General features: G+C 43.6%; 1 protein-coding gene across 22 annotated transcripts in view; it reads right to left on the minus strand.

Annotated features, from left to right (window-relative positions):
• Nucleotides 1–26,037, minus strand: part of cast (calpastatin) — a 38,678-nt gene extending 12,641 nt beyond the window's left edge. For 8 of the 22 annotated variants that reach the window (XM_075460450.1, XM_075460453.1, XM_075460457.1 and 5 more), the window contains exons 1-3: nucleotides 17,581–17,741; nucleotides 3,156–3,224; nucleotides 609–752 (exon numbers count right to left, since the gene is read on the minus strand). In XM_075460450.1, coding sequence (XP_075316565.1) covers nucleotides 609–752; nucleotides 3,156–3,224; nucleotides 17,581–17,655 — 288 coding nt within the window. In that variant the 5' untranslated portion in view covers nucleotides 17,656–17,741. Of the gene's footprint in view, nucleotides 1–608; nucleotides 753–3,155; nucleotides 3,225–10,314; nucleotides 10,445–17,580; nucleotides 17,742–25,180; nucleotides 25,486–25,927 lie in introns of those variants that run through there. The other 14 variants (XM_075460461.1, XM_075460460.1, XM_075460463.1 and 11 more) reach the window with 11 other exon arrangements.
• Between the last annotated feature and the right edge of the window lie 785 nt (nucleotides 26,038–26,822).

The raw sequence follows: 26,822 nt of genomic DNA on the forward strand, positions 1-26,822 counted from the left end.
AGTACACAGTGATAACTGGTCAGATCAGTCATGCTAATTCAAATACTGTCTAAGGTAGTAATTCTACCCTCAACTGTGCTGTGATTCAGGATGGACGAATTAAGACCATTGCACAATGTATGTTGAAATGCTGGTGCTTTTACATGCTTGAGCCAACAACTTGAAAAAGCACCACCAGGCTTTAAGGTCATGATGACATCATGACCTTTGGCATCTCTTCACAACCGACAGCACAGTCTTCAAGTCATGAGTTTAAAGGAAATCGTGAGAAGGTTATTCACGTGGTCAGAGCGGCCGTACGTGAGGAGCATACATCCCAAGCAAGAACATATGAGAGCTCATTAATGTCGCACAGTGACTGCCGAGGCTGTGATGCACGTGAAAGATCAAGATGTGTGGAAGGTTGAGTTAAAACAGACATCTCACACAGAGAAGTAAAAGTGCTTTGCAAGATGAAGAACCTGGATGAAGCAAGTGAAGAAGAGGTGCGTGCTGCCTTATGACGGGCACACACCGAGTGTTGAGACCAAAAAGAAGGAAGCTGTGATTCATATTGCACCAAACCGCCAAAAGCTCAACTTTCATCAAGTCACCCAGAGTCCGTCTACCTCTGGTTTGGCTTTAGATGCCCCCTTCCCTGCTGTTCCAACTGTAGCAGTTCCTCCTTCTGTAACACCACTCCCTGTGGCTCCGCCTTTTGATGTGGAGACCACCCCAGGCTTTGTAGCCATGGTAGATCCTGATGATGCTTTCTGCAAAGCATCAGGTGTGGAAAAGTTGATCATCAATAAGTGTTCTCACAGCTCTTTGGACGCTTGCATCACCCGTGTGTACATGTTTGTGACGCCTGTGACTTGTACACACCGTTTCTTGAGAAAATCAAATTGCATGTTAAAGTGCAAAACTGCCAAATTTATTCACAACGGCTGCTGCGCAGCTCATGTGCCGTTTCCAAAAAAGTGTTGACAATGTGTAAAATGTAGATGAAAACAAAATGCAATTATTTGCATAGCATTTAAACTCTATATTAAACAGAAAATTGTAAAAAAAAAAATAAGATATCAATTTGGGGGTTTTTTTTGAGAAAGGAATACTCATTAAGAATTTGATTTAAAAGGACAAACCAGACACCAGGAACGAGCCACTTTAGCATCTGGAGCCATATTGTTTGCAGAGTGTGGCATTGGATGCCTGCATGTGTTGCTCCAGAGACTGAATGGATCATTCAGCTTTAATGATGCCTTTAAAGATGTGTAAGATGTTTTGTGCATCCATGCACACAACTCATACCATAATGATCACAAGCTTTTGGACAGAGTGTTGATAACAAGCCAGATGGTACCCCTTCCTCCTGGAGGGCCCAGAATAAGGGCCTAGAAAAGTGCTCATTTTATACACAATAATGTTACAGCTCTGTTTCTAGTTTACTTAATTGAGTGTGAGATGTAATGCTCAAAATATATCCTCAAAATGAGCATATATTTTTCAGAAAGCAATTTTTAGTCCCAACATTAGATACATGGACTATGTAATATCCATCCATCCATTTTCGATACCCGCTGAATCCGTCGGTCGGGTCGTGGGGGGGCTGGAGCCTATCCCAGCGGTCAATGGGCAAGACTATGTAATATCATCTTGGAACATTTTCTATCAAAAACAGAGTTGGAAAAACTTAAACTTGTAAATTCTGTTTCTATTTATGTTATTCATGGCACTGTCTTTGGATTTATATACCATACTGGATGATGCATCATAAATATATTACATTGCGCAAATCCTTCCACGCCGTCAATGAAACTTCAGCAGCTGTGGCATAATCAGCAAAGAAGAGAAACGAGAGTCAACAAGGTAGGAAGAAGGAACAAGAGTCGCTTTTAGCTGAAGGTTTGTGACTGATGAGCTCAGTTAAGTGGTTAAAAAAAAATCTTTTTTGCACAAAACTACCTGCATAACTAAAAATAGACAATGTCTAAGGTGCCATTTATACTAATCTGTTTCTATCTCGTTTCTATCGCGGATGCACTGTCCATTTACATTAAAATACTGGAATACGACTTCATAGGTGGAAGGATTCAAAGACGCCGGAACCCACGTAAGCATTCGCATACGATACTGATTTTAGCAGTTGTAAACGGGGAGAAACGGGGATCCGCAGTGCTGAGCTCCAGCTACTGCGGACGTACTCCTCCCTGATTCGCTAGGCTGGTATCGTTGGTACCGTAGCCTACATGGAGCGCCGCTTTTGGGTTAGACCTGGAAGAAGCAGCGCATGGTGGGTCAATTTCGTGGACCAAGTTGTTGTCGCCGAAGAATAAATAATAAAGAAATAAATAATAAAGCATAATAAATAATAAAGCAAGGGCGATCATGTGATGTGATGGCTGATTAGTCATGTGACTAGCGAATCAGCCGATCCCCGTTTGTGTGTAAATGTAAATAGTTTGCAAGACGCCGACACGAAGAAATGGTGAAATGAATTAATGTAAACAGAGCCTAAGTCTCACTGTTGAGGGACAAGTGAAAGAACTTCAGGCTGCTTTGTTTGAACGCCGTAAGTAAAACAGAATCCTTTCAGACAATCAGGTTGTGTTGTGGGAACAAAAGGAGGTGTCAATGCAAAAGGCCGTCAGTCAGTACTTTCACTCGTGGGACTGTAAGTGTATATGAAAAAGTTCTTTATGCCAAATACCATAAAAGTCTTTGTTGATATCTGCCATTTGTTTTCTAGCAACAGAAGTCATACAGATAAAAAAATTAAAAAAAACAGATTACAGAGCAGTCTTTACGTCTGTAAATGAATCCAGTCAGCAGCTCAACATGAGTAATCTAACAATCTGATCCATTGTTTCAGAGCAGCTTTTATGCCTTAAACCGGGTGTTACCTCCCATGTGTTTGAACAGAAGGAAAAGGAAAATGCTCTTTTCTGTGCGTTTCTGAGACCACACCAAAGCCTATCCCCGCACTCTCATTAAATAGGTTGCAACTTTTAAACACAACACAAGGCTGGAACGGTACAGGAAGTAAGAACACGGCTCAGATAATGTGGGGGGAGGGGGTCCACCGGACACCAGGATGTTAACGAATGAGTTTCTTTGGAGAAAGAGGTGGAGCGGGAGAAACGGTTAAACAGCATTACAAAAGGAATGTTTCATACCTCAAACTGTGCAGGCTTCACAGTGGAGACCTGAGCTGCCGGTTGGGGTGTTGCCTGACTGGGCTGCGACTGCAGAGGAGAAAGACAGACAATACAGAAAGAGAGAGAAAAGTTACTCATGTGCAGTGAGCACGAGAAAACATCATAATTATATCAAGATCCCCACAAAGTGACATCTCCATTTCACAAGGGCAGTACTTGTGGGAAAACACATTCCATGAAGCTCGTTTCTGTATGGAGAGGAAAATATGCCTGAATGAATCACCACAGCTTCAATTTCACAGATGCACAATGCACTGCGCCACAATGAACATAAATATTGACATCATACTCCTGTCGGAGTTCAGCTACGTCCACACTGAAGAGTGTGACTGTTGGTTGACAGCAAAGTGCAAAATGACCCGGCATTGTTGCAGTTGATCACCTTGGCAACTGGCAGCAGTGACAGCGCATGATTCCAAAGTTAGCTCCTCTCGAGCTGAGGTCACACAGTGTTAAAATATGATGCTAAAATAGCTCACATACGTCTTCAAAGAGAGCTGGAGAGGTCAGCCTTTGACTTTGCAGGGCCGAGGGCCTCAGTGTAGCCATGTTTCATGCTAACACGTGCACAGTACATTTACGATATTTGAGCTGCACTGCTTTGGATATAACCCCTAAGACTTTCAGACCCTTTCAGAGCTAAATTATTTTACTCCACCTTTAGTATATTTAGCAAAGCATCTGTGGCAGCACAGTATTGATCAATTTAAATCTAAATCAGTACCATATCCCTCTTAAATAGGACAAGTCTGACATGTAATGCTTTCCATGCAACCCCTGCTCTCTAGACAAGAGAAAATAAATACTGATGGACAGACTAACTGCAGGCAGAATGCTTCACGATCAGAATGTGACCAGTTCAGTCAGACCACGTTCAGAGGTGGTCAGACTTGCAATGTGAATGGCTTTTAGCCAGTTGTAAATGTAATCTGCATTCCATCCATGCATTCCGGAGATAAAACCCAAGTCCTGCAAACCCATGTCAGACAACTCTTTCTTTTTGTGTCACTTCTATCAGCTTCAGCAAAAGCTACATATAGAGTTGTAGGATAACATTGCCTCGGAATTGGTAAAAACCATGCATTGGTTTCTTTAACAATTTGTTTGTACATTAAAAATTCCTTCAACAGTTTAGTTCTCCAAAACAAGCTTCACACCTTTGGGAATGCTTGCAAAAAAAAAAGTAAATATTACATTTTTACAGAATTGGAATCATTTGTAAAGGCCCCGATGATACAACTCTGGTGTATTCTCCTTGTGTGAGGTGATAATTAAAAGGTATTGTTAACAGTGTACAAAAAGAAAAAGAAGAAGAAAATGATGCCCCACTGTATTTTGTGAGCATGCCACAGTCTCCAGGTGGAGCAGAGAATGCTGCAGAGCCAAGCCCAGATCTAACAGATGGTGTGAATGAGGAGCAGAGAGCCTCCACCCTTCTGATACCAGGATTGCTGCTGTTGGTTTCATGTCCAACCCAGTGCATTGTGTGGAGTCATATAGTTGTTTATTCAGACCTAACCTTGCCTGTCGGTGAACATTACTCTGCTTGTTTGTTCATAATAGAAGTTTCTAGAGCAAGTTGACCTGGATATAAAAGAAAAAGCAGTAAATCACTGCTCCGGGTGTGAGGGACTTTCGAAGAAAATGCCAATACCAGTTAAGGGGACTTAAGAGTCCAGATACAAAAAGAAAAAAGAAAAAAAACCAAAACACAGTCACCGATTAACATTACCGCACCTCAAAGCGCAAGTGGGCCTCTGGCTGATTTAACCTGTCGAGCAGCTGAGTGTCACAAGCAAACAGGACGGATGGTAAAGCCAGGCTTGTGTGTCATAGTGAGTGATGGGAAATGGAGATGAACTACAGAGTTGGAGTGATATTTATGTTTCACCACTTTCACTGAGGCATCTGCAATTTTGAACCTCTGACTAAGAAGTGATTGCACCTCAGCACAGTCAGTGATTGCCTCACACACTGGTGGTGCATCCAACACAAATTAGATCACAACCCTGCTCACAAAAGTGAACCACACACACAGAGTTCAACTTAGTTGCAACTAAAGGGCAATTTTGAGGATTAGAAGTTTCCTCATTTCTCTATCGGGCTTTTTTTTGGGGGTGGGGTGGGGGGGGGGTTCTCACTCCAAGTTAAGGTGTTAAAACCATCAATATAAAGAACAAACAAACAATAAAACCCAGTAGCTTTAAAATCTGTTGTAAAATCATTACTATCACTACTTTTCTGCCATTATTGCTTCTTCCTCTTATGACACGCGTTTATTTAATATGGGCTAACCAACTGTTAGAAAAGTCAATATAATGTTCAAAAGAGATTGAGTTGGAAGTTTCACAGAGGAAGAAGTGAGGTCACAGTGGGCCTGGGTACCCCCTCCCCCAGCTACAAGGGAAGTCACGCTGCCTCTGTGGGCACAGTAAACACTAATGGTTGCCAAGTTACCACAATCATAACTAAAATTAAAACTGCGAGCAGTGATATCGGCCCTCGCAGCCAAGCGCAGCTCCGGCCTTGCGACCGCCTGAGTGCCGGCACCGCCGTCCCGACGTGGTCATCAACGCAGTCACATGTCTCCCGCGCCCGTCCATCGGGCGGAGCGTGCGACGAATCTCCCAAATCGCCTAGAGGCCACGACAGTACGACACCAGTGGCACTTATTCAAAGTTGGAGCAATATCTCACCTTCCAGACAGGAGTTACTGTCACTTCCTGTTTTGTGGGGGCGGGGTTTAGAGACGTCAGAAGTGTCCCACGCCAATGTGTCAAGCGCCGCTCCGTAATGATGCACAAAAAATATAGTGCAGATCGGATGATGTCTCAAGGAGATATAGCTGTTTAAATGATCTAGGGGGCGCAGTGGAGTCACACTCCAATATAATCCTATTGGGCTCTTTAGATGTTAACAAAGGTCATTCATATCTAGTTTGGTGCAAATCGGATGATGCATGTGAGATTTAGAGCCGAACGTATGCAAACGGCGAGGGATTGGAATGTGCCATTCTGCCACGCCCACACTATTTTGTAGGTCCTGACAAGACGCACAGGTGTGCTGAGTTTCATGATTGTCGGTGAAAGCATGGTTTGGGGCTGATGTTTTTAGTTGTTCTAGGGGGCGCTGTGGAGGCATTAGGCCACGCCCATCAAATATTGGACCGCACACCTGTTGGGGGGTGGATTAGGATCGATCCCAGTGAGTTTGGTGCATCTCGGCTCAAAACTGTAGAATTTAGAGCCAAACGTATGGTAACGGCGTGATGTCTGACTTCACCAAGCAGCCATAGCCACGCCTTCACCTGAAAACTGTTGGTGCTTTAAAGCAAGTGAGACCAACTTGTTTTCTGTATTCTGACACAAGATCATGTTGATTAGGTGAAGGGGGCCAGAGATGGAGCTTTCCAAGTAAAAAAAGGGACTTCCTGTTCTGAGGGGGCGGGGCTTAGATGACGTCAGCATATGACCACGTAGGATCGACATGCATCCAACATGGATGACTCATACCAAGTTTGGTGCAGATTTAACTATTTACGTGAAAGTTATGGCGTTTCGTTTACACTTTTGAACTGGTAAGACCTTCAGTGCAGTTGATTGAATGAAACAAGTCAGCTGTGCTGTCGCAGGGTTGGAACAAAAACCTGCACCCACACGGCCCTTTCATGGACCAGTTTGACACCCCTGTTTTAGAGCATACCTCCAAGAGACTTTTGTTCTTGATTTGAGGCGATCTACATACATACCGAGTTTCAGATCTCTACGCTGTATGGTTCGGGCTATCTCACGTTAGGTGGCGCTGTTAAGCAGTTTGGCCACGCCCACTTTCGACTCCATTAAAATCATGTGATTTCACGCGGGGGACAATTTTGGGTAAAGTTTGGTGAGTTTTCGAATACGTTCAGGCATCCTCATTCGCGATTCCGCGCGGAGAAGAAACGGAAGATGAATAATAATAGTAAAATCCTGCTATACAATAGGCCTTCGCAGCGCTTAGCTGCTCGGGCCTAAAAATGGAAGTTGGTAATGCATTTGTCCATTCACAATCTGTGCAGAAATCAGTAAGCACTGAACCAAAGCCATGGCAGCCTGACAGGGACATGCGTCTGTTGCCATTAAACACATTAATTACATAAATCTATCTAACATGAGAACAAAATAAATGCTTTACGGCATCAACTCACATCAGTGTGGATTTGCCTTTATCTCAGAAGCGATTTCATGTTGAAACCAAGCTTTGACACTGTACACTACACAAACAACACGGCCTTCCCTTGAAGGTAGATCTTAAAACAAACTCTTGTTGCAGTAGATAAACAAACAAGCAGCTTATTTTGTCCACACTCCATTACGGTACATTATGGTATATCAGCTTGAGTAATGCTGTTAAAATCAGGAAATGATATAAGTTGTTGTTAATGTGATTTCAAGTCAGTCTCTTACCTCAACTGCGCAGTGATGTAAAATGCAATATTAAGTCGAGCCCGTCGAGTACCACAAGTATGAAAAAAAACTTCGAAAATGTTTTAACTGGTTGCTCAAACAGGAAATAAGCCCAGAAAGGTAAAGAATCTTAAGGGTAAGGAATCAAAAAATTATTCAAAAAGAACCATAAATAACTCCTTGATTTAATTGAGCTACATCAACATTTAATTTCCCTCTGGGATAAATAAAGTATTTTTTAATTGAATTGAATTGAATTGAATTGAATAAACATCAACTTCAGCCAAAGTGAAGCACAGAACTCGCCCCAACTTTGAGTGAAATACCTGCTCTGACTTGTCTCCGGCTTTCAGCTGTTTGTTAAAAGTTAAAGCAGAGGGTTATTATGTCATCCTATTGAGCTCTCAGTGCTCACCTATGACCCACCCAAAGTCTTTGTGAGATTTCTGGCTGCTGTGACACCAGACTGTCACATTCCTGCATTCCTCATATCATCTCTACAACCGCAGCTTGTCGACAGGCTGTCCATCCACAAACACACAAAGCAAACAGTATTTATGCAGCACAGGCTGTTTTAGCACAAGTTGCACATAGCAGTTTTCATCTAAAGCACCTTTAAGGGAGATTTCTATGGTACAGACAAAGGGACTCCAGACTGAATTAGAAAGTGGATGCTGGAAGAATAAACCCATGCTCTACCTTCTTTGTGTTAAATGCTTCTGCCCAAAGACTTCTTTTTTCAGGGATTATTTAAGAAAAAAATAATAAAAAAGGACCAAACCTGTGATGTTTTACCTAAAGAGTAGAGATGCTATCATATTGTGATGCTAGCTGTAATATATAAGCTACTGAACTTTAGTAAAATTATGAATATGTTGATAGGTAACAACTGAACACAGAATTTGTAAAAGAAAATCTCTGAGATATTTACAGATAACCTGAAACTACAATGTGGAATGCTAGCCAACACCAAGCGGTTGAATCTACCGAAGTAAATGTATCCCACATGAAAAATCCTGCCTTTTGTAATCTTAAAGAGACTTTCTTAAAGAGCACTTTTATCAGTGCAGTCACACACTTGTGATGTCACTTTTGACAGCACACAGACCAAACACAAGAGTCCAGATAAAGAAAATCCTTGTAGCAGTGCCGAGAGAACTTGTTGGTGCAGGAAAAGGGGCCTTAATTGCCATTCATGTGTTATTTAGTGTATACGCGTTGATACAGTGAGCAGTGAATCAGTGCAGTTGACGACATATATGTAAATACTTGATATGAACTCATTCAATATTGGGAAAGGCATCAAAATTCAGAACGTCACACGGACCTCCAGTAAAGCATGTTGTCTTCTGTTTAGCTCACTGTTTAAGTGAATAATCGCTCAAAAGCAAAAACTACCCTTAACTAACATGCTGTTTTGTCCACTGACACACTGTACATGCACTCACATGCATACAGCTTTTGGTAATACCAACATATCAGTAACCAGTGAGGACAACACTGATTGACAATGTTAATAATAGGACACTTATATCAACATCATGGTCATTCTGGAAAGGCAAGCAGTGCCTATCACATGACAAGGGGAGCTAGTGACAGTGCAGTTAAACAATGTAGAAATGGGTGTCATGGTGCAATCTGAAACAATTTTCAACAGGAAGTGAATAGACAGAGCAATAAGCATACAGGCCTTACCCAAAAGCAGTGATAAAAGCTTGGCCCTGTAATGAAAACTGATGACTAATGCTGTGCCCCACCCAACACCGCCAACAGGCATATGGCTGGAAAGGACTACTTAGCTAGCTGCTAACTCTGTTTTAAAATAGCACTGGCAACTTTCTAAGCAGTCTGTGGAGATAATGTAGGTCACCCCAACAGTGCAGTAAACTGCAGCCAGTCTGTCATGGGAAGAACTTGGTACAGAAGTGTAAAAGTTTCCGTTCAAGCACAGAACTGAATGAGATTGAATATCATTGCTGCAAGGAAGGTTTCATGAGCAAGCAGGCAGCTGGGTGAACTCAGCGGTGAAGCAATCAGTAAAACCTAGTGGCATAGGCTCTCTCTTCTGATGTGGTGCTGTTAATGCACTGTCAAAGGAAATAAAGTAAACCATACCTATTTTACTTCACAGCTCCTGTTTTACATTTCACCAGTTTTGCAACAGCGCTTCGTCTATCATAACTGCTCCACATTGATAAAGGAACAAGGGAATTTTTCTACAGTTTTGCATTACACAAGTATCAAAAGTTCAAGCTGACTCACAGAAGTATGTCTAGTGTTAAGATTTCATTTAACCTGAATTCATAGTTAATCAAAAAAAGTCAAACTTAAGTGTGTATTCCCTCAGTACACAGGCAGCCATTAACTTTTTATTTGGATTTTGTTGTTGTACCTTAGCAACAACTCCCCTTGGGGTTCATAAAAGTAACAGCAACACTTTAGTCCTTTGCCAACTTTCCTTAACTTGACATGCACAAAGCAGCAAACTTGTGCAACACCACAACATGGAGGGTAGCTGCCGAACGCTGTCACTTGAACTCTGATCTGAAAAAATATTCTCCCAAACAACAGCCATCAAACACATCTGATTGGTATCAGTCTAACACGAAGGCTCTTAACACAAGCATTCACAAAAGAGCAAGGATAAAGGGAAATACCCTCCAGATACATACCATAGGTTCTACTGAGAGTGTTTTCTGCCAAAAATGCTCTCCTAAGCCTGGTTCACCTTGGACGCTCGCTTTGGAAACACTTTAGTTCACAACAAGCAAACAGACAAATGCACAGAAATACACATATGTAAAACACACACAGAAGCACACGACATACACGCCCAGTGGTGAAAAACCTGCCGGTCCGCCCTCTTAACTCAGATAAGGCGCCACCTCTTCATCCAAAAGGCAGCAGAGCGTGTTCAGTCAGACTGGACGGCAGGTCACACAATGACACACCCCTTACTTGCTGCCTGCAAGGAAAACTAAATAAACCAGCTCAAGGGAGACTTTGGGTTGGATCAGGGCAGGCTCTGTGACGAGGGATGTTGTGGTTGGATAACAGACATGACAGTCAGACAATAAGTCAGGAAGAGTTACAGTTGAGGTGGAGCTGAAGGCTGAAGCAGGGAAGAGGCTGATGTGGATTTACTGAAGCCGTCCTATTTGGAAGAGTCAGGGTGTGTCAGATCGACTCACTCCTTAGGAATCTAGACTGCAGAAGCACTTGAACAACAGAGACAGGCATGCATTCAAGAAAAAAGAAAAAAAGTGGGAGGGGAATTATGTCACATGTTGTGTTCAAACCACACCCAGAGCAGAGAAAATAAGAAACTCCACATTTAAGACAGAAAAAGCTAAACATAAGAGAGAAAACCCAAGGAGGGGTCGTCAAGACATTTTCTCTGGTCTTCAAAGTAGAACCTGGACAAAGGTTCAGACAGGAAGCAGCTTCTGGACAGCAGCCAATGGTTATGTAAGAGTTTTGGAAAAGCATAACAGTGTAACCCTTCCTCTCTCTGCACAAACACTATTCAACTTTAAAAGCACTAACGAGTTCATAGTCTCCTATCAGCTTTTGTTAATTCAAATAATTAAACCCTTTTCATGGATGGAAGACTCAAAACAAAAAGTGTCAGCCTTGCCCTGTGGGGCAGGGCTTTATGAGCAGCACCCCCTTCTGTCTGAACATGCTTATGGCACTTGGAGGAAAATAAAAGGTGGCTGTGTTCATGTGTGTCATCTGTACTGCTGTGTGCACTTACCGTGTCTGTCAGCTAATGTATCAACCTGTTGTTTTATGCTCAAAAAAGACAAGACTGGAAAATATGTGTGTCATGTTTGTTTTTGTTTGTTTAGTCTCTGCAGACTTGATGTAAGATCTACAGGAAACTAAAAGACATAGGCAAACTTTCCCCTTCCACAACAGCCTGAAATAAATTCCCTCTACTTTATAAGATACACTTTGGTTCTCCTGGGAAGCTTCTCTGACGTGACCTCAAGCATAGTTGCTTAAACATCAGCCGAAGCAAGCTGATGATTAGGACATGGGGTTATCCCATGTAACAATGACAAACAGAGCTCAAGAAGAGAACAGTTCTCATACTTTGCATTCTTCTACCTTTTGTCTGATCGGTTCTAACCCCATTTTCTAAAAATAGGACAAACAAGTGGAACTCTGATGTTCTCACACTGTTGCGCATTTTGTCTGCTTTGGGACCCTTTCAAATAAATCTCTTCCAATAGCTTTGGTCCTGCTGACTTCACAAACACAGGAGCACCTGTGCTCTGCTTCTGTCTTTAAGGTTTAAGGTGTGAGAGAATGTGTGTGTATGTCTCTAAAAGAAAAAAACAAAAACATGCTTGTACTGGATCCACATGCCTAACGTGGTAACCCCTGGGAACACTTATTGTTTTTGCCCACCAATGAGCTACAGCAGACCCACCCACTCTAAGAGTGTCAGAGCCATGAAGCTGGAAAAAGGAGGTTACTTGTCTGAAAATGTGGTTCTTTTTCTTGAAATCCCCACAAAAACTCTGAGTCAGGCAGTATGGTAAAGTATTTCCTCAGCTCAGGCTTTAGATCCCAATTGGAACTTCAGAGTGAGGTTAAACCGGCAGAGGAACACTTTCCCCAAAAGACACTAGAGAAATTAAGGGAGTCTTCATTATGTTAAGTCTAAAAATAATCACTGGCTGCCAGAAGAAATATGTATCAGTAAGATTATGTTATGGGGACGCTTTTAAGATGTGGAAACTTTAAATCAATGTTGAAATAACCAGAAATAATTGCAGAGACATATCACTCATACATTTTTAAGAAATACTATAACATGGATTAAACCTGCATTGAACGGAAGTCGGGGTTTTTCGTCCTCTAGCAAAGCAAATACGAAGTGATCTTTTCAAAAGATGTGAGACAGGTTTCCACTGACTGGTTTGAAGTAAATAAACCTGGCGTCACAGTATAATTAATAGTGGTTGTAATTCAGTAGAATAAATAGTTGTTCTAACCGAAAACAAACAGGAGGCGGGGAAAAAAAAGCATCAAGGAGAGGGAAATGTGAAGAATTGTTCTTCAGTAATGTTTTTCATTTCTGAAGTATCTGGGACATTATATACAGTCAGTCAGTTGAGTTTATCGTTTCCCAGCTCAGTTAAAGAAACTAGAATAAAATATATCAAGAGAGGTAGCTAAATAACTAGCCTGACTACGTCATCCTCACGATTCTAGTCAGAATGTGAGTCTGATACCGCTCAATAGAGTTTTGAGTATGGGGCGTGTTTCAACCGAACCAGGAGAAAAAAAATGCCTCTTCGCTCAATTGGATAGACCTACAACCAATCAGAGCAACGTAGTATGTGACGTAGATTAAGCGACACACACGGCAAAAAAATATTTTCTATCGATAAAAGTCTTTATCGCGTTCCTCTGTTCGTCTTTCAAAATGAATGCAATGTGGAGATCCTGTAGAACAGACTCGATGGCAGAATCTACACACCCTAGCTCTCCAGCGGCAGCCATGTTTGTTTCAAACGAATTCAAACCAAGCGCTCTTTAGTGACGTAGTCGATAATGTCCTTGTTGATCATCTGTCCATCATCGTATAAAGCCCGCCCTGGCAATCTGATTGGGTCGACTGTTTTGATGTCGAGCATAGAGATTTCCCAACTGAGCAGAGCCAGACCGAACTTCCCGACCAAAAATTTTATGGGCGGGGCTAAGTTCGGCTGGCACCCAGGCTACTAAATAACACCATAGATAAAGAAACTAGGGAGTTATAAGGCTTTTCATCACCAAGCAACAGAAAGCAAAGATAGTATCTAGGTGTTACGGATCTAAAGGGCGTTAGCAACTGGTTATCAGTTTCTTAACAATATAATTTCAAATCAACACTGGTGTTGACTAAAGTCTAGGAAACTGTCAGTGCAATATATGACGTTATATGACGAACAATTTGACAGCTTGCATTTTTCTCCTGTGTCTTTTCTCTGGGTACTATGGCTAGCTCCCACAATCCAAAAACATGCATGCTAGGTCAATTGGTGACTTTAAATTGACTGTAGGAGTGAGTGTGCGTGGGTGTTTGTCCTGTCTGTCTCTGTGTTGGCCCTTTGATGGACAGGTGACCTCTTCAGAGTGTCCCCTGCCTCTTGTCCGATGGCAGCTGTGATAGGCTGGGATACCAGCTTGTCATAAAGGCCACATGGCAAAATATTAGACCAAAAAGGGACCATCCTCAACTGATGTTTGTTTGCCTCTTGATGACAAAATTAAGCTGCTGAATTTTGCAGAAGTAAGACACGGTAGAATGTTTCGCCCAATGTTCTCACAGTCCACGGCATCTGACACACTTCAGTCAAAATGAACCCACTCCAGTGCGTGTATGCCGGGACAAGAAATGTGGTCAGTTTTAAACCTGTGTTATATTGGTACACGAGTACAAATAGAATGACTGACGCGTAACTTCGCTCCTCTGGTTCCGTCATGTGCCTGACAGCCCTCATGCTCAAAGTCAGCAGTAGATGTCCTTTGCTCTCTAAATTTAGCGACCGACCCCAGGTTTTAGACCCGTTTGTTGACCCGTGTTTTAGTCAACACCAGAGATACTTAAAAATTTGCTATTACCTGTAACCATATGATAGCTCAGGCTTATTGTATGACATGCACTCATCCTACAGAGTAAAGAGCCAATCGCCAAATTAAAGAATACAGCACAAGATTTACAAGGCTATCAAACAGTAGCTGGGATTTGTCAGCAACCGCCATCAATAACTTTGGCTTGCTTTCATAAAGAGCAAAACCAAAGTCCTCAATCATTGTATCACATTACAATTTCTAGTCAGTGTGAGGCCGCAGCGTCTTCATTACTCAGCCTTGCTCCTAAGGACAAACATCATGTGGCTACATGCTTTTTCTCAAACATGGCAGCTGTAAACAGAAAGAAGATGAAACATAAAGAGCTCGATGCCGAGCACAACACATCGCTGACGCATTTTCTCAGCTATGTCCAAAAGCCTGGAAGCTGTCCCGGGCTGCTTTTACATAACTGAGAACATTTGGGTCAAAAGTCAAGCTAAAGCCAGGCTACATGCAAAATCTGAACAGAATTCTCAACGAGTGTCACCGCCTAATCATGAGATAAACTCCTTTACTTAAAGGAGCACTTTTTTTTTTTTTTTTTTTAAACCTGGACCTTATTTCTGGCATAAAATACGTTCATCTACTCACAGATAACAGTTTGGTGAAAGTCGGATAAAGGGGGCATCGGTCGATGCCCCTATATATGGATATACGCGGATCTAAATAGCTTCCGAAGGACGCCGACTTTCACCAAACTGTCATCTGTGAGTAGATGAACGTATTTTATGCCAGAAATAAGGTCCAGGTTTTAAAAAAACAAACTTCTGCTTTAATAACGATTTTTACAGGAGATGGCAGGACAATGTTGAGCTGAGCTGGATATATGTCAACAAAAGTGCATGCTTATTTATGACAACATGTACACAACGAGCCTTTCCTCTATCACACAAGCACACACACAGCCTGAGGGTTTAGGGCTGTGCTCCAAATGCTAAAGCATCTCATCAATAATGCTTTTTCTCACACCCCTCCAGTCTTTTAGAAACTGTAGAGTTAATGCATATCAGTTTTTCTATTGTTTTTTTTTTTCCTCTCTCCTGACTGAGAACTTTAAGCTAGTGGTAGATTGAGAGAGGGTGAAAATTATTTACGATGTTGAACATCATTACCCAGACACCACATGATATGATGTCAGTAAGCTGCACATGACCAACCACACATGATCCAGTTCTGGCTGCCAACACAGTATTTTCACAAGACTTCTGATAGTTCTGTGGAGTGTTGTTTTTTCTGAGTGGGTCCCGTCTATTCCCATTCATTACTAGCACATGCGTGAGGATGAGTGATGAAATGCCTAATATTACTGCCAATAGTGTCACATAATTCCACTGATCAACAGGCGATGATAACCATCAGAGCAAGACTGTCTGTTAGTAAACATGAGCTTACCATACGTTGGAAACTGGCAAACACAAGTCCAATATTTTCTCTCTTTCAGCTCTTTGTTTTTTGGTCACAAACCACTCTTAAAGGAAAAATGCATTTCTTTCACTGCGCTTCACTATGTTCACCAACGTATATCTAACTTTGTTTCTCCTTGTTTATTACTGAGCAAGTAAAGAACGGCTGAGTGTAGATTTTCCATTCAAAACAGCTGGAGCGTTCATCAATCTGTTAAAGCGACAGCGTTCAGTCATTCAGACATAAGTGACAGTCCTTCTGCATTCCTCACAACTTTACTCAGAGATAACTTTGACAGCAACTGAGTGAGCCACTGTACACACTCAATACATGCCACTCGCTTGAGATTTGTACATTCAGTCGATTTTAAGCCCATAGAGTTCTCACAACATCATGTCATATTGCTGAAAGCAACTCATATTAGCATGCAAGTGTATCATGGTTGCGTAAAACACACAGAAGCAGAAAACACCCGTCCTTCCATTTACATGCCTGCTTAATCAGAACAACACTGTCATCTGTTGGCTAACGTGATCTGTTGGATTTCCTCCAGTAAGTAGATCATAAGGCAACTTAGGAACCATTCTACTGTTTGTATACCCATCTGTTTATCTGACCTACTAATATTTCCTCATGCATGTGGCAACAACACATTCAGTGGCTGTCAGATTAGTAGAAAGCAGTTTGTTGGTGGAATGGTCCTATGAGAGCACTAAGAGTAAACCAATGGAGCACATTGCTGACCATGACAGTTTAACAATTAACTGTATATAGCTCAACTTAAGGGGTGCTTCCCATTCAAATGACAATTCTTTTTCTCTTCTTATTAATTTAAACCCTGAATTTTTTTTTAATTGTAATACTGTATAAATGTCAGCACAGTGACTTGTGCAACTTCTTTAGGACTTGATAAATGTGCCAATTTGACAATGGAAGTTTATTGGATGTTATTTTGTCTTTTGAAGCATTTGCTGTTTTAGTTGTGCCTGGTTCTAATTCAACGAATTATGCCAGATGACTGTGAACTGCAAAGAAAGCAGACTGCTGCAGTCCAGAGCTGGGAAATATTTTCCTGAAAAATTTCTCCCACCACAGCTCTGAATGTTTTCTGTGTGCAGCCCTCCGTCCGGGAAACATTTATCTTCAACCTTTAACACATAAAGTGACTCAGAACAAACTAGCACAGCCCTGATAAGAAAGTAGTCGCATCAAGACAGCCAGTGTAGCGTGTAGCAATCACATTCTCTGGCTGCCATCTTTAAACACAACAGACGATTTTGAGGCTACAGGACATGACATACAATACATGCAATTTCAAGATGAACCATTAAGCTTATTCCAGCCACACACACTGTCAGATTGCTTCATCTACTCCTGCAGATTATCACAGGGGATTGCTATTTGGGGTGGGGGAGAAAAATCTAACTCTTTATGTAAAATCCTAAATAGAACCAAATGTTCTTTTTCTATTAACGCAAAATCATGACAGTCTGAGAACAAAAACACACTCCAACACAGTTCAAAACAGGGTTTACTACTATGATTCTATCTAGTTTTCCTGTAGTTTGACGCTTGTAGCAGATAATGGCAAACAATGTAGGCCTTGTCCTTGTCTTGTTTTAATAACTCACTCTGAAAAGACACACTGAACTCTCAGAGGCTGACCGGGAGCCTCACACATTCCAACAGAGAGGGAGTGAAAGACATTTTGACTGGTGTTTCCCTATAAGTCCTTTGGTACATGCGGTACAAACTAGACTTGGAAGACTAACAAAACAACAACATAGTTTTACATTTGTAGGATGACTTACATTAACGAGACAAAACACACGTGGATACTTCTGGATTTGTCAATCGACACATGTCCCAAACAGACAAACATAAACACATTTTGCACAGACCTGCTCCTCCACAGCCACATCTTGCAGGCCCTGGGTGTCCCGTGGGCCTCGGATCCAGCTCAGTATCTGGCCCATGTTAGCTCAATGTGTCTCCAACCGTGTGTCTGTGTGCGTAAGTCTGTTGGCCCCTGCTTTATCTATGGGCTTGCAGCATGATTCCAGCAGGGAGGGAAAGAAGGGGAAAAGGGAGGGCAGAAAAACCGAAGGGGAGGGGTGGGGAGGTGGAGGTGTGGTCAGCCAGCAAAGAGGGATCAGATGAGGAAGTTGCAGGAGGCTGGGCTGTAACTGAGCTATAAAGGGAAGCAAGCTGACCATGGACTGACACCCACCTGATTGAGGGGCCACATCTGAGCTGCTTCTCAGGGAAACAGATACAGCTTCTACACAGGCACAAATGCCCACAAGCAGCATAAATACTTGTGCAACTTCCCAGGCTGCCTAATTACCACTGAGAGCAAACGAAAACTTGAGCCCATTTCCCTCTTACAGTAATATCACCTCTTAAAAACAATAACAGGAAGACATATTGATTACACACTGGTTTTATTGGTGTCTGGTTGAACCAAAGAAAGCCAATCTAAGAGAAGTGGAGGGGATTTTATCATGATTTGATGCACCAGATCAACCTGTGCAAAAGTCAGCACAATTGTTTTTCACAAACAGGAATGTAGGGAGGGTTTCTATGAATAGATGACTAATAGATTTTCTGAAGCTTAAGACATGGGCGTTGGCTTTTTGTACCTTCATCTACATCTATCCACTAGCTTTTTTGTTTTTCTGCGACAGATATTTGACTTTAAAATTGATTTAAACGTCTAATTATGTACAATAATGCAAAAAAAAAAAAAACCATAAATGTGTGTTGTTGTAGTACGTCCTGATACTTAATCACATTACAGTGTGACAAAATAAAGTCAGACACAGGGACGAGGAGAATTACTTTCATTACTTTACATTTAAAGTCAATGACAGTGCAAAGTGCAATCTCAGCCATATCTTTAAGGCCTCCCTTCCTTTACAACTATGTATAAAACCTCTGGGTGGTTCATGGGTGGAGTGAACAGATAATAAGGCCTTTGAGTAAGTCATTGAGAGAAACAAAAATCAGTCTGGCAGCTGAGTCGTTGTTCATTATGGAGGGTTTTAGAAGAGCACCTCAGCACATGGTGGAAATAATTCCACTTGATAATTAACATGCTACATCCAGCTTGACAAGAAACTCCTGTTTGTGCTGCTCAGAAGTCAAATCGCAAAATCTACGAGTACAGGAACAGAACCGCCCCTTTAAACAGCATAAATTTACTTTGATTGCAGCAAGCAACAATAAAGTAGTGATGATAAGAAAAAACGAACAAGAGTAATAAATAGAATATGAAAGAAGAAACTAAATGACTCAGCAATCTATTTAAAAAAATTGAAAAAATAGCATGCTTTGGGTTCCAGGAGTAGGCAGTTGTGTCCCAAAGGAAATCCATGTGATTTGGCCCGTTTAGCATCAAAATCAGCAATGGCTAGCAACCATGCAGGCACAGCTCATGGATATATACTCTATACTAGACTGAAGCTAATAGCAGAATTGTTGTACAAAAAAAATGTGTTTGATAGGAGAAACAGAGCGCAAGAGGAAATAATCTCCAACACAAGCTAATAAAATACATAATTTGAGACTTCGAGACAAAGGACATGATTTATAAAAGGCAGAACTTGCCTGAGAATCTTTGAATTCTAATGATTTGTTTGGTATCAAATATCTTCAGTGAAATCAGTCTGTAGACTTATGGGTCAATTACAAACAGGGACTGATCATAATAGCTTATTTAGCATACTTGTACTCAATCCAATTGTGCCAAAAATGTAAGTAAAAGCAAAAAATTCACATATATCGAGTCAATTTTTTAACCCTTACTTCACTCACTTACTCTTTTTTAAAGTATTTTTTGGGGCTTTTTATGCCTTTAATGTTAGGACAGTTTGAGAGAGACAGGAAGCAGGGGGCAGAGAGAGGGGAAAGACACGCAGCACAGGGCCGCCCGGTGCAGGACTCGAACATGGGCCAGCTGCAGCGAGGACTGTAGCCTCTGTACATGGGGCGCCTGCTTAACCCACTACGCCACCGACCGCCCCGTCACTTACTCTTTAACAACATTAGGCAAACTTCCTGTTTACTCCCCCAAAATCATGTGGCGATATGATCTGTTTGAAGTGGAGGGTGGCCCACTGGAAGCAACTTCCCCCTGCTCACACACCACCACCCAGCACACACATGAGGGTGGGACACTAAGAGGGGCGATGTGTTTTCAAGCATGTCCACCACATCCCAGCACAACACAGATCACTAAAGGTGGAACAAACAAAATGGGATGAAGAAACAACATAGGAGTAACACGATCTGATGAGCATTAGTGAAACAGAATTTTTTTTTTGCAGGTTTAACATAATAACGGCTCCAAACACAAACACCTAAAGAAATACTGTAAATGTTTTGTGCTGATGCACTTCACATACACAAATGGCCAGGATTGCTCACAGATGCAAACCTCAAACACAGGCTTTCCCACATAACTCAAGGCACTATGCATTCCCTGTCTGACAGACACACCTTTGGCAACATAAAGTGATGGCTGGCCCAGCCTGTAAAACTAGCTGTTGCACCATGGGAAATTAGATGTTGAGCTGTTACCTCACAAATACCCATCTGAAGTCAAAACTCTTGTCGGTCAAATATGGAGTCACAAATACCCAAATACAACATTTTTCACCTTTGCTGAGGTCATGGTATTTCTAGCAGCAACTTATGGAGACATACTCAACATATAGATACGCATCTAAAAATGAGTAGGGAACTAAAAGATGCTGCTATCAACAAAACTATATGCAGTATACGTAACTGGACTCCCAGAGTAAGCTGGGGTTCAAGTTTATATTAAGACTCATGCAGCACTTAAATTGTCACCATCTCCACTACAAATTCGGTCCATAATAACCTCACACGTCACATCCCTCTATGAACGATTGTGCAGGATTTATATAATGTCTACATACCATTGGTGGACTGTATGAAGATAATCAAATGAAAAGCAGGTTGCAGATTAAAACTGAAAAAAATCTCTCATTTCTGTCCTTGCGTGGCCCCATCTTTGGGTTCCAAAATTCTCAGAGAAACAGCAAAAAGTTAGAATTGTTGTACACGATTTTCAAGTTTTTCAATTTACTCTGTCTGTTTTTGGAGTCCCTGGAGGGGGCACTGGAGAGTGCTCCTCCGGGAGACTCCCTCATCCTGCTGGGGGACTTCAATGCTCACGTGGGCAATGACAGTGAGACCTGGAGGGGCATGACTGGGAGGAACGGCCCTCCGATCTGAATCAGAGTGGTGTTTTGTTATTGGACTTCTGTGCTCGTCACGGACTGTCCATAACGAACACCATGTTCAGGCATAAGGGTGTCCATATGTGCACTTGGCACCAGGACACCCTAGGCCGCAGCTCGATGATCGACTTTGTGGTCGTATCGTCGGACTTGCGGCCGTATGTCCTGGACACTCGGGTGAAGAGAGGGGTGGAGCTGTCAACTGATCACCACCTGGTGGTGAGTTGGCGCCGCTGGTGGGGGAGGAAGCCGGTCAGACCTGGCAGGCCCAAACGTATTGTGAGGGTCTGTTGGGAACGGCTGGCGGAATCCCCTGTAAGGAGGAGTTTCAACTCCCACCTCCGGCAGAGCTTCAGCCATGTCCCGGGGGAGGTGGGGGACATTGAGCCCGAATGGGCCATGTTCCGTGCCTCCATTGTTGAGGCAGCCGACCGGAGCTGTGGCCGTAAGGTGGTCGGGGCCTGTCGTGGCGGCAATCCCCGAACACGCTGGTGGACCCCAGTGGTGAGGGAAGCCGTCAAGCTGAAGAAGGAGTCCTATCGGGCCTTTTTGGCCAGTGGGACTCTGGAAGCAGCTGATGGGTACCGACAGGCCAAGCGGAACGCAGCCTCGGCGGTTGCTGAGGTAAAAACTCGGGCTTGGGAGGAGTTCGGGGAGGCCATGGAGAACGACTTCCGGACGGCCTCGAGGAGATTCTGGTCCACCATCCGGCGGCTCAGGGGGGGAAAGCGGTGCACCGTCAACACCGTGTATGGTGAGGGCGGGGCTCTGTTGACTTCAACTAGGGACGTCGTGAGTCGGTGGGGGGAATACTTCGAGGGCCTCCTCAATCCTACCGACACGCCTTCCGATGAGGAAGCAGAGTTGGGGAGCTCGGACGTGAGGTGGTCAAAAAACTCCTTGGTAGCAAGGCCCCGGGGGTGGATGAGGTCCGTCCTGAGTTCCTCAAGGCTCTGGATGTTGTGGGGCTGTCTTGGTTGACACGCCTCTGCAGCATCGCGTGGACTTCGGGGGCAGTGCCTCTGGACTGGCAGATCGGGGTGGTGGTCCCCCTCTTTAAAAAGGGGGAACGGAGGGTGTGTTCCAACTATAGGGGGATCACACTCCTCAGCCTCCCTGGTAAGGTCTTTTCGGGGGTACTGGAGAGGAGGATCCGCCGGATAGTCGAATCTTGGATTCAGGAGGTGCAGTGTGGTTTTCGTCCTGGCCGTGGAACAGTGGACCAGCTCTATACCCTCCGCAGGATCCTAGAGGGAGCATGGGAGTTCGCCCAACCGGTCTACATGTGTTTTGTGGACTTGGAGAAGGCTTTCGACCGTGTCCCTCGGGGACTCTTGTGGGGGGTGCTCCGGGGGTATGGAGTGATATGGGCTGTTCGGTCTCTGTATGACCGGTGTCAGAGTTTGGTCCGCATTGCCGGCAGTAAGTCGGACATGTTTCCTGTGAGGGTTGGACTCCGTCAGGGCTGCCCTTTGTCACCGATTCTGTTCATAATTTTTATGGACAGAATTTCTAGGCGCAGCCAGGGCGTTGAGGGGGTCCGGTTTGGCGACCTCAGAATCGGGTCTCTGCTTTTTGCAGACGATGTGGTTCTGTTGGCGTCCTCAGGCCGTGACCTTCAGCTCTCACTGGAGCGGTTCGCAGCCGAGTGTGAAGCGGCTGGGGTGAGAATCAGCACCTCCAAATCTGAGACCATGGTCTCCGGCCGGAAAAGGGTGGAATGCCCTTTCCGGGTCGGGAATGAGATCCTTCCCCAAGTGGAGGAGTTCAAGTATCTCGGGGTCTTGTTCACGAGTGAGGGACGAATGGAGCAGGAGATTGACAGACGGATCGGTGCGGCGTCTGCAGTGATGCGGGCTCTGCACCGGCCCGTCGTGGTGAAGAAGGAGCTGAGCCAGAAGGCGAAGCTCTCGATTTACCGGTCAATCTATGTTCCTACCCTCACCTATGGTCACGAGCTGTGGGTAGTGACCGAAAGAACGAGATCGCGAATACAAGCGGCCGAAATGAGTTTCCTCCACAGGGTGTCTGGGCTCTCCCTTAGAGATAGGGTGAGAAGCTCGGTCATCCGGGAGGGGCTCGGAGTAGAACCGCTGCTCCTCCGCATCGAGAGGAGTCAGATGAGGTGGCTCGGGCATCTGATGAGAATGACTCCTGGACGCCTCCCTGGTGAGGTGTTCCGGGCCCGTCCCACTGGGAAGAGGCCCCGGGGAAGACCCAGGACACGTTGGAGAGACTATGTTTCTCGGCTGGCCTGGGAACGCCTCAGGGTCCCCCCAGAAGAGCTGGAGGAAGTGGCCGGGGACAGGGATGTCTGGGTCTCCCTGCTAAAGCTGCTGCCCCACGACCTGATCCCCGGACCAGCGGAAGATAATGGATGGATGGATGGAATTTACTCTGCTGGCCAATAAACTTATTATAGATGTAAACACTTATAGATGTGTGTGTGTGTGTATATTTATACCACAAGATTCTTTTTGAGTGGTGCAAAATGATTCGGTGTCCGTGTATGAGGATTCAGGAATGGGTGATGTCAGTACCTTTCCATAATGGGACCCTGCAGTTGGGTAATAATATAGACGGAAGATTTGCTACTATGGGCTTGGATGGGGGTGGGATCCAATGCTTTTAATAGCCTGATTTATGGTCTGTGACCCAAGACGCAACGCAAGCCCTTGCCCGGTTGCAAGCCCCCCCCCCCCCCCCCCTTGCATGCTTGTGTGTGTCACCTCAATTTTCTAAACTTCACGCAAGACGCAAGCTGAGCTATAGAATAGCCACTCTGGACGCGAGCACAAGCCACTATCTACATCACATCCGGCGGTGTGTTCATCTTCCGGTTTCATCCCCTAATAAAAGACCGCTGTTTTCAAACGCCATGGGAGAAAGCGAAGAAGAAGAAGAAGAAGAAGAAGACGCATGAATCCACTCAAAGATAGACTTGCCGAAGAGGTCCTGGCGGTGAATTTCCTTTCATTGTAGTAGGCTTGTCATTGAAAAAAACCCGCTGCTCCACCTACTGTCCTGGCGGTGAATCGCCACGCAGCACACGCAACCGCCAACAAAGCAAAATGAAGCATAAACATCTCGAGCCATTAAAGGTAGGGTAGGAGATCCTGGATTTTGAGTCCAGCGAAGCTGCATTTTGAAAATACACAGGTAAAAAGTCCCAACCCTTTTCTTCACTTTTCCCCCGAAGGCACGCCTCTAGAGTACATGAACGCGCACGAGCACGAAGGTGCACGAGCGCTGTTCTGACAGCAAGCATCGATCATTTCTGTATTTAGTATTTAGTATTTAGTTTATGCTAACTATACGTTTAATAATGCTAGGTGCTAGCCAAGCTGGCTCTAGTTTAGCTTCCTGCCAAGCTTCTGGACGTTCACGGAGCAGGGTACGCGCACAGGGGGAAGGAGGGGGAGGGAGGAGCAGATTGCAGTTTGATAGACGGCATCAGTATCCAATCATTGTGAACGGTCCGTTCACAATGATTGGATACTGTTTTTCCTAGATTGTACGTTCTAGAGGCCACTAAAACTTTTCATATTTGTGTCAAAACTTTTAATTAATTGGTTGCAATGAGGGTGTGAAGAGTATTTCAAGCAATATGTAAAAAAATGTTCCAGAAAAAGATCCCCTACCCCGCCTTTAACGCAAGCGCAAGGGCAGTTAAAAGAGGTATAAATCAGGGGTTTACCTATTGTGTTGGTGGGTCACTCAAAGTAGCTCTGACTTTTTTTTTTCTTTAACCATTTTTGACAGAGAGTGTAATGCTACCTAATTTAATCAACAAAAAACAAACATGTTGAGGCAGATTATATCATATTTTGCAATCAGTATGAGCAGACAATGTCTTCAGTTGTTGTGCAATCAGTAACACTACTAGCCTACCACACAAGACACTCTGGGACCAACTCAGCTCTCAAGTGTGTTTCGAAGCCTGTCTCAGTTTAAATAGTCACACACCCTCCTATATAAACAGTGCGTGTGCGATGGTAGAACATAGGCAAAGCCCTTAACAATACTTCATTGAATTTTCTAAAGTTATCTTGTGCAGCCTGTGCCAAGTTTTAAAAGCAAACCGTTTCAGACGACTTGTGCTGGTTTTCTGCTTTAAAAACACACGCAGCGTCCACACAGATGCCAAGCTTGACATGGAAGTTAGTGAGCGTGTAGCCGGAGGGTCGAAAGGAGAGAGAAAAGGAGGGGGGCGAAAAGAAGCAGATATACTCACAAGACTCATCCAATATGCAGCATACGCCATGATGAACCAAATGTTGGCTTAATCCTGAGCCACTCTCTCACATCCTCGCTTTCCTGCCTTAAAGGTGTGCCACTCCCCGCACGGCTCATACAATCGTTACGCACGGCTGCGTCCTCTTCGTCTCTCTGATTCAGTGAAATCGCTTAAGTTGAACTCTTTCCAAAGAACTTTGCGGCTTTTTCCGCATAAACAAGTACAATCAAGCATTGATCTCTTCGCAACACCACTCCTCCTCTCTCCTATACCAACACGGATGAACAAAAACACTCACAAACACACACCAACTTCACCGCCTTCATCATCGTTTCCAGTAGGACATCGCGCTGCTGGAGGTTTGGCCAAATGGTTTGATCGGATGCTTTACTGGTTGAAGAATGAATCAAATGTCCACACCACAATGAAGGAATTTCTCACACACACATATAATCGATAAATGGTGATCTGAATGTGGTCTAAATGAGTGAATTCAGCTCTCTGGAACAGTTTTTTTTTTTTTTTTTTTGTAATAGATTTTGGTTGTAAGTGTTTGGCTGCCCAGTGCATCGACCTGCAAATCCAAATATTCTAAGGAAGCATCTTTCATATGCAAACCCACTTGAATTTTCTTTGTTCGCCCATAACAACTATTGCAAAGACGTGCTAAAATAAACCATCGACGTGTGTTACAGATCCTTTTTTTTTCCTGCGTGTCTGATGCAGCAAAGAAAGCAACCCTACCTCATTTTTGTCCTTGTGATGACCATGGCTCTTTCTCTTATGAGGCATTTTTAAAAACCCGATTGAACCAACTTTTTAAGCTCTCTTCGCGTCCTCAGCACACTTTAGGAAAATCTGATTTTTAGAAGCTCGTCCCCGCGGATTGTATTAAGATGCCCCTCCCGCCGTGAAAGCTCGCGGCTTCGATGACAGAAGAGGATAACGCCAAAATTGTTTCAACCAGATGTAGCTTTGATCGAGGAGCAACATGTAATGCCTTGTTTTGTCGCTACTTTAATAGATATATAGCCTAGGGTTAATTACGGTCGCTCGGATGGTTTGGTTAAAGTACATTATCAAAACAGATCATCTGTTTCCATGATTTATAATAATACGGATGCTTGAAGAGAAACTGCTGAATCTGGTTCAGTATCTGATATAAGTGTATGATTCGGTTCGTAATTTAAGATGTTTGCGAATTCACGAACAAACAACAAACTTTTACTTTTACTGGATTTTTTGACAGGGCCAACCCCGCACCCCGCACACCCCGCGGAAGAGTTGAGTCACCCGTAGATACCATCCTTTTCCTCCCACAGAGAGACGTTTAAGGAGCGCAATGCCTTCCTCTGCTGGCCAAATCACGAACTCGACCGAGTCAACAAAACCGCATCTGGCGTTGACTCGTTTTTTTTTTTTTTTTTTTTTTTAAGCGGGGAGGGGGACTGCTTGTTGAAAGAAAAAAAAAGGGAAAAAAATCTAGTTAATTATTACAGAAGAGAGGCCTCCACAGCCTGTAGCAACCCCTTGCTGTTATACATTTCCCTGTACATGGGAGGGCGGTCGTGGCTCAGTGTTTAGAGTCGGTCGTCCAATAACCGGAAAGTTGGCGGTTTCGATTCCCACTCTCGCCACT

Source organism: Odontesthes bonariensis, chromosome 3 (assembly GCF_027942865.1).
Source record: "Odontesthes bonariensis isolate fOdoBon6 chromosome 3, fOdoBon6.hap1, whole genome shotgun sequence".
In the NCBI taxonomy this organism is placed as follows: Eukaryota; Metazoa; Chordata; class Actinopteri; order Atheriniformes; family Atherinopsidae; genus Odontesthes; species Odontesthes bonariensis.